This window comes from Crocodylus porosus, unplaced genomic scaffold (genome assembly GCF_001723895.1).
Source record: "Crocodylus porosus isolate Cpor-Errol unplaced genomic scaffold, CroPor_comp1, whole genome shotgun sequence".
Classification (NCBI taxonomy): domain Eukaryota; kingdom Metazoa; phylum Chordata; order Crocodylia; family Crocodylidae; genus Crocodylus; species Crocodylus porosus.
Genome location: NW_017728906.1, coordinates 11,374,137 through 11,382,963, shown reverse-complemented (window position 1 = coordinate 11,382,963; position 8,827 = coordinate 11,374,137). Strand labels below are relative to the sequence as shown.

The 8,827-nt window shown below is 42.1% G+C and overlaps 1 protein-coding gene across 1 annotated transcript in view; it reads right to left on the bottom strand.

Moving 5' to 3' along the window:
* Window positions 1-581: 581 nt before the first annotated feature.
* CRYBG3 (crystallin beta-gamma domain containing 3) overlaps window positions 582-8,827 on the bottom strand; it is a 119,927-nt gene continuing 111,681 nt past the window's right edge. The window contains exons 21-22 of the mRNA XM_019557096.1: window positions 6,935-7,094; window positions 582-3,826 (exon numbers count right to left, since the gene is read on the bottom strand). Coding sequence (XP_019412641.1) covers window positions 3,738-3,826; window positions 6,935-7,094 — 249 coding nt within the window. The 3' untranslated portion in view covers window positions 582-3,737. The remainder of the gene's footprint in view (window positions 3,827-6,934; window positions 7,095-8,827) is intronic.

Below are 8,827 nucleotides of genomic sequence, written 5' to 3'. Positions count from 1 at the left end.
GTGAGCAAGAAATTGTGTTCCCAAAGGATATACCCCACAATTCAGAAGCTGAAGCAATGATCTTTTATAGACATGTCTGTTTCATTTCAGCAGGTTTTGCTTAATAATCAAGTTGGAGTTACTCCAGGTTGGGATTTATGTTCAAAATGCAATGCCCAATTCATAGTAAACATTTCATGATACAAGAAGAACAAGTCCAGTGCAAAGCCAAGTCAAGTCACAAACACAATCCATTGAGAGTCTGCTGCTGTTTGGACAGTGCTTTCCTGCTACCAAAATGTGTGTGTGTGGGGTCATTATCATCTCCTGTTGCCTGCTGGCTCTGATTTTTCCCTGGCTGTTTCACTCTGCTGTACTTAAAGTATAGCTATTGCATATGGGCTTATGTCTTCCTTCTACTTGCTCAGCATACAACATTCTTGGTAAAGTCAGCAAGACACCATACGATGGGTCTTTTCTATTTGTGTAGCAGACTACATGGAGGTAAAAGTTAACAAAATTGAAATGGCTGTTGCAAAAATAGTTAAAATGTGGAAGCTTTTCCCACATATCATTTCTCACTCAGTGTAATTTCTTGAGGATTTTTTCTTTGTGAACCAAGTTGTTACATAAAGGGAGGGCAGTAAACACAATACTAGCAATGAGGCTGGAGTGAGTGGGACCCAGAGGGTAGTGGTAAGTTTTCATTTATGGTTATTCTTTTGTTATTGCTATTGTAATAAAATTTGTCTTGTAAAATTTATCTCGTTACAGGAGATAATTTTATCTTGGTAAATTTGTCTCATTATTCACTGAGACATATTTCATGCCCAAGTACCTTGCACAAGGGGCTACTGGTGCGTGTGCATGTATGTACACACACACACACTCTGAACTCAGAGAGGATGTGCATTTATCCTTTCAGAAAATGGATTTTCTAGTTAAACATAGCCCAAGTTTTGTTTATATGTGAATGTGGTAATTGGCAAGTAAGTATTTAACATTTGAACCCTTTAGTCAGCATTCAACTTTCCTGTATCTTACAGATGTCCTGTTTCTGAAGACATCCACCCAAATGGGGTATAACTAATGGTATACCAGGGCCAGATAACCAACACTATTTCCCGCAACATATAGTCCCCTCCCATTAAGTTATTGGTTCAGCACTTTTTGACCAACACCTGAAGCTGCATACATGAGGAGAGGTTGTACACAGTACTGTTGTTTCCAAGTGATGGACTAACAAAACAGGATGTGGTTACATTTTATTTTAAGACTGCAATCTACTGGCATAGAAAAAACATAACAGGCAGATCACATTTGTGAGTTGGGTAACTGGCAGTCCCTGCTCTTTGGAAGTCATTCTTCAAAGATTTTTATGCTCGAGTGTTTTAAGAACAAAATTATTGCATTTAGACAGTCAGTACAAAACTACAGAGCAAAAGGATCCTCTCAAAGTTTTATACAATAAAATATATATTTTTATATATATATTTAGCAATTTACATTCAAGATCTTTAAGTAAAAAATCCTGCTTTTCTTTCTTTTGTAACACTGGCACACTGAATACAATTATGCATTGTTTAGTGAGGACTAGCGATTGGGCATGTAGGCTTTTTAAGCTACTTCTAGAAAGCAAAAAACATTTAGGACTTATTTGGTATATTGCTAGACTGACATAGAAATATCTAAACAAATACACATACTTTAGTTGAAAAAATATATACATTGAAAAACTTAACTTATTCAGAAAATCAAAATGATGCAAGAGTGGCTGCGTGATTAATCTGTCAATGTAAAACAGTAAGTGCAATAAGGTGATTTAAAATATTACTTTGTAGAATTCCATCTCATTTCATACAAAAATAGGCTTCCACATTTCACTCATTTCTAGCCAAAATTGAAACTTAAGGTACCCTGGGAGGAGTCGTGTTTGAAAGTAAGACTCGAATAAGGATAGTTGTAGGAAATGATTTTTTTTTGGCTTTTGGGTGTTAGCTCCTCTATACTGTTATAAAATGCAGGCGCTAGAACAGTCATTGGACAAGACGACCATCATTCTTCATACTCATCATACTTTGAACTGCATGTAAAAGCCAATTCAAGTAGTGACATACAAACTAGAATTGAGGTGTGTGTGGGGGGATAGTTTTCTCCATTCTAGATGGTCACAGAACTCTGAATATTGTCCTAGGCTAACACTGCCAATTTAGTTTTGAACACCTTCCACCCACAACAGTGGAATGTATTTGTATTTCATTTAAGATGGAACAAAGTTCCTAATCATGCTTCTTTCAGCATAAGGAAAGTTGTATAGTGTTGTGATTCTAGGACTCACCAACACATTGAGATCTTTTCCCAAAGACTGAACAATTGCCTGAAGCAGAGGGGAAAGAACTGCAACATGCTAATGACCTACAAACCAGTTAACATGCATTATATTATACCCTCTCTCATTTTGCCAAGGGAAAGTTGGAGGAGCAGCATATTAGCACAGTTGCGCATTAGTTAGATAATATACACACTTCTATATATATGCACTATTGACTTTGCTCTGGTTTCAAGCCCAACAGATAATTTAAACTATATACAGTGGAATATCAGTGATTTAATCTAACAGGTCTGTTCTACAGCAGGGGTACTCAAACCCCTGGCCTGCAGCGCTGTCATTCAGCCTGCGGTGCTTCCCCTGGGTCCAGAAATTTGACAAGGGAGTGATGGCACCCTCCCTTTGCTACTAAATTTCCAGATGCATGGGGAGCCTTAGGCCCCGCATGCTGCATGGGGTGCCCAAACCCAGGATGCAGTGCTGGGCAGGGGTGAAGAAGAGGGGAGGCAGTGCCAGGCTCCAGGGGTCCAGTCCTGGTATGGGGGAGTGGGGTGGTAGGATGGGGCCAGTGACAGCACCGTGGGATCCAATTCTGGTTCCTGGACTAGGTGGTACTGGTCCCAGGGCCTCATTCACCTCACAGCTGGCCCTGTAGGGACAAAAGGTTGAGCACCACTTGTCTAAAGTATCTGCATTGTTATGTGACATTGTTCTAACTAAATAATAATGCCTCCCTTTTACACCATCTGTGTGAGCTAGTTGGATAGAAATAGGCCCCTGCCTTCAGAACTATGTTTAACTGTAAACTGTCCTAGATTCAGAGGTCCTTACTACAGCTTTAAGCAGGTGAGGATCTGGCCTTTCCTCATTAAACCCATTCAGCAGAGCCCCACCATAGGACTGGCCTGGAATTTCAGTCATAGGCTTCCCCTGTACACTTATTTAAATGGTACATGAGCAAGGGCTGATTTTTGAGATGTAAAATAAGAGGTGAGTCTGAATCACCAGAGCTGAAAAACTAGTACATTAATCAGTGAGCTTCTCCAGTTTGTGGAGAGAAAGGAATGACAGTGACCCAAAGGGACAGTACAATTGAACTACAACATTTCTAGCTTATCTTTGCATTCACTGAATTGGTAAGGATAAACTGAACAGGTGTAATGAAATAACACAGGATTAAATGGTGCTTAAAGAGGAGGAAGGCCTCAGTGGAAAGTCAGTGGGAATAAGGAAAAACATAAATTATGAGCTCCTCTACAGTTGTGCAAAAATTCAGTTCCTTCTGGAGTCAGTGCCTTGTGGAGGAAGAACAAAGTAGATGTCTTGGTTAGCATTCCAGTGCCATGCGACTTCAGTAGTTCCTTCTGAAAGCATTCATACACTGTGTAGGTCCATGTCTCCAGCATTTTCAGAGGGGGCAGCAGTATTTTCACAAAATTTCAATGTTCCATTTTTGTGAGCGTTCACCCTCCAGGGGATGATTTACAATGATGTAGCTCCTTTCATAATAATTTCCTCCTGAAAAAAGGTGTTAATTGTTATGCAGATTCAGTAATAAAACAAATAGACTTAGCTGCAATTTTAATTACGTGCACTTGTATGAGCAGAGTCAGAAAATCAGCTAAGTTAAAAATCCTAGCAGAACAACTAAATTCCCATAAAGAAAAGGCATTCATTTCAAAGCTAAGCATACTTTTTAGTTATTATATGAATCATGAGTTATAAAAATAGGACAGAAGTCTTTCCTACTTGTATAAAAAGTTTGAAGGGGCTTTAGCTATGGAAAGAGGTTTATAGTTGCTCAGAGGGTATTTACAGGGGACTAAATCTCTCTCCCAAGGCTAGCTCATCTGGACAGATTGCTTTGGCCATGTCCACACTATAGTACCAACGTGTTCTAGCTGGGGTGTTCTTGAGCACACCCTGCCCGCATGCTTCAAGCCTGGCAACACCTGATCAGGCTGCTCTGTGGTGCTCACTTACAGATGCACGAGACCTGGATCTCCAGTAGGCTTGATGGTGGCCATGCTTAGCTGTCTAAGTTGGTTATGTCCTTAATGTTTTTATGTATCGGTATAATTCATCCCTACCACACAAGGTGTTGGACGCATCTACACATGACATTTACTGTGGCATGGACTAATTAGCTGCACAGTAAACATCTCGGTGTCTACATGTGCACCCCTATTAGGCTGGAGTAAACTAATTTACTTCTCAGCAGGATAGCTCTTGTAAATACAAGCAGTATTTTGCGAAGTAAGAAACTGCAGCAGTACGTGTAGATGCTGCCCTGGTTGGCTGGGCACGAGGGTGGTTTAGTGTTGGGTCTGCCTGCTGGCTAGCCCCACACTGAAGCACTGTTGTGCCTCAGCGAGCTCTTTTACAGTACATTGAGCTGTAGGGAGCAGCCTTGGGCTAGCTGATCTCCCAGGTCCCCTGCCAGCCAGGGCTTTTCTACCCCAGCTCAGTATGTTGCAGTCCCAGCGCATGTTCAGACAGCAGTAAACTCTGGAGTTTATTGCTTTGCATGAATTGCACATGTAGACATTCCTACTGAGTCCTAATTAAGTATGGATCCTTTTCACGGTTTCCTTTGTTTTCCTTGTTCGGTGGCATCATCTACATTTCCACATCAGAGTCTTTACTTGCTGATTCAGTCTCATATGTCTCCCTATCTAAACTCCTTGTACATCCTCATCCCTTTAAGCCTCTGTCCGAACCAGAACTTCATTTCATCCCCCCACAGCTTGCTTTTCCCACTAGCAGTCTGTGCCCCTAAGCAGATTAAGCTGCTGGCTACTTCCAGTGTCTATCTTGAACTTCTCTTTCCTGTCCCCTCTACTGAATTCTGCCCTGTCTGTGCCATTGCAACTACTTAGAGGGGACCAATAGCCTCCTCCACCTTTCTGTTGTATATGTACTAATGCTATTGCCAGAAAGACAGCAGAATGCCTGATTCTTGTTTAGAATGAACGCTATTGCTCTCGTACATGTTTCTAAAAGCAGGGAAGACACTTCTAAAACTCTTTTTCCCAGGATGCATTAAGGAATTGTCCGTTATAGACATCTCTAGTTCTCAGCCATTCCTTACACGCCCATGCACTTCTTGTCATGGGCTGATCCAGAGCTCCAGCTACAAATACTAGTGCATTTTAAAGGCCTATATTACCACAATAGGAAAATACCCAAGGGGTTATTCTCTGAAGGACTTCACCTAAAAGTTTGATTTCCTATATACAGTAATAAGGTTTGTCTCTCTCTCTACTATAAGCAGTACAAGTACTATAGTGTATTTTGTACTGAATACCATTTACCCCAAGTCCCTCCATTAAACGTAAAGGAACTGCTATTTATAGCTGCTTTTTGAATCTCTCTCTTCAGGTTCCTCATCAAGAGTATTCTTATGGACTCCCTTGGCCATTTCAGTATTAGGTTTTGCACTGGATAAAGCAGCACAAATGTAAATGATTTCCACATGTATTACAAAAATTCACTCTGTTCCACAGCATTTTTAAAGTGTCTCATTTCCTATTTTAAAAGTTAGCATCTCTACTGCTTGTAGATATTTTAGTTTGTTTTTAATATGTTAGGAGCCAGCTATTTATAAAAGTACTATATACTTAACTTTTTGTATAGAGAACAAGAAAAAGCCCACCATTAATATGGTAGGACTCATCAGAGGTCCTGATTTATCTGAGTGACAGAGTTTAATGTTTTTATTTTTAAACATGGACCATATTTTAAAAACACCTCATCTTGGATGGATTCCCTCTCATCTAACAGTATGCAGATCACTTTCTATCACCCATGGTTGTCTATAACACCATATGCTAGGTCCAGCTACTAATGCCTTTCAGTGCCTGCCGTGTAGTTTCAGCTTTTTCAGTGCATCTTGGCAACTAGGATGAAGAGAAGCCCGCACCTGAGTACAGACTAAGTGTACCACTGTTTTCATCGAGTGCTACAACAGTAGACATATAGCTTGAGAAACTGCAGTTCCTGCCTTTTAACTGTGCTAGAAGGTGAATTGACTCTAGATAGGACAATGCAGTAGATGGGTTGTATTTTACATTCTTTGGCTGTTTTTCGTTTTGCCACAAGAGGGTGGCAGTGAAGGGAAGGCTAGTACGTATTTGGAGATTTGATTGGAGATTTGATGCATGTCCAAAACTTGCATTAACATCTTATACAACTGCTACTCCATAGCACTGCATTCATTCCTTCACCTCAGTTCTGTTGAAGCAAAACTGATGAGGAGCAACATGGAAATACACTTGTGTTTTCATGAATGAGGCCTGTATTAAACCTAAATTAATCTCTGGTCATTTTCAAAGTATTCCCCTTCGTAAATGTTCTTGGGCAACATGAGCTGGTGACAGTTGCCCACGTTTAGTGGGTTATGGCTACTTTCCAGCTGCATTAAGATTAACAGATCAACAAAAAATGAAACCTTTGTATCTGCTGATTTAGGAACACTTCCACAGATGAAGGGAGCTAATTGTGTTTAACATCATCAACTGCTTGAGAATACCGAACACTGGAATAATCATGTCCAATAATCAGTCCCAGCCATAACTGAATATACCAGCAAACGTGCACTGAGTGTGTAGATGAGCCTTTTGGTACCTTTGATATCAAGAAGTAGCTGGTCACTGAGATATGAACTAATGGTTCCATCCTTATTGAGTCTCCATTTCTGCCTGTCTTTTCTGTGTTCCGCCCACAACGCTACTTTAGCTCCAGGTACATCTCGGCCCCCAATGACATCAAGGCAGGCATCAATGGCCTAAGAAATGGAGAAAAAGCTTAGCAACAGAATCTGATTGCCATTGCTGGCTTTTACATGCTCTTTTCTGCTTCACTCACTGACACCTTAAAACGAGACTGCTATCATGAGTTACGTAGTCTGTCAGTAAACTAGAAGCTGTTTATTCACCGTGACTATGAGTAGCAGCCTGTTTACTGAGCTGACATTGCTCCTATTACTCAGTTAAACAAGTATATTTCTATTAGAATGACACAAACCTTTCAGATTGCCTTTGTGTGCTATAAAGCAATTATTTAGCCCTTTGCAGGTTGCTTGTCAATATCAGGAGGCCATATTTATGTGGGGGACTGTGCAAAAAGGCCTGCTGACCACAACATAGCATCTGTTTGGAAGGAGGCACAGTTATTGCTTTCAGAACTGCACTGGAAAGGAGGGGTCACGATCATCTGGTCTCAGCTCACACAGTGAGCATTACATCCCTTGAAAGGGAATAGTAAAAGCACTCCCCCTCTACACTCTGAGGAGGTCTAGGAGCACAGCTGATGGACATAGGGGTCTGCATGGGCCCCGGCTCAGCACAACTGAGCCCCAAGATTGTAGTGTCTCCCTTTCCCAGGAGCTATCACTTATTTCTGTAGCCAGGCTGAAAAGCTGAAGACACTGGTTTAGAAAGATGCACAGTTTTAAGAGCATTTTCAAATACATGTTATGCCTATTGTAACCCTAGTGCTTACACTGTCCTTCACAAACCTCTAACTGACCTGGCTCCTACTGGGTGTGTCTACATGTGCCATTAGGGGGCAGCCACAAACTGCGGAGTTTACTGCTCCACAATTTATTGCTCCTGGGAAGTTCCCAGGTGAATGACTACATGTGCGTCTAGACTGCAGCACATTGAGCCAAGTTGGAGCAGCCCCAGCAGGGCTCTAACCCAGCAGCTCTGTGTGCTGCGGAGGGGCTGGCTGGGGAACGAGGGCTAGCTAGTAGTATGGGGCTAGCTAGCAGGCAGTCCTGGCACTGAAGCACCCTCATGTCCCAGCCAACTGGTCAATGGCTACACATGTGCATGAAAAAAACTCTGCAGCAGGGTAGTAGGTATTAACAAGTACTCCCTTGCTGCAGAATTTATTAGTTTCATGCGCATGTGTAGATGCTGAGACATTTACTGTGCACTTAATTAGGCAACTCCACAGTAAACATCTCATGTAGATGTGCCTTCTGAGAGGAAACTGCAGACCAACTCAGACAAGGCCAAGGATCAGCCTTTGAAACACACAAGAGAAAAGGTGCTAGAAGAACCCAAGTCTCATCGTTTCATAACTGATAGGGTTGGAAGGGACCTAAGCAGATCATCTAGTCTGACCCCCTGGCATGGACAGGAAAGGTGGCTGTCTAGCCTCCTTTTGAAGACCCCCAGGGTAGGGGCGAGCACCACTTTCCTTGGAAGTTTGTTCCAGATCCTAGCTGCCTTGACAGTGAAGTAGTGCCTCCTGATGTCTAACCTGAATCTACTCTCCAACTTATGGCCATTATTCCTTGTTATTCCTGGTAGCGCTTAGGGGAACAGGGACTCTCATAGCCTGCTGGTCCCCCTTCGCCAGTTTGTAGATGGCCACCAGATGGCCTTCTCTTGTGAAGGCTGAACAGGTTCAGGTCCCATAGCCTACGCTCGTAGGGCCTGCCCTGCTGCCCCCTGATCATGCGAGTGGCCCTCCTCTGGACCCTCTCCTTGTTGTCCACATCCCTCTTGA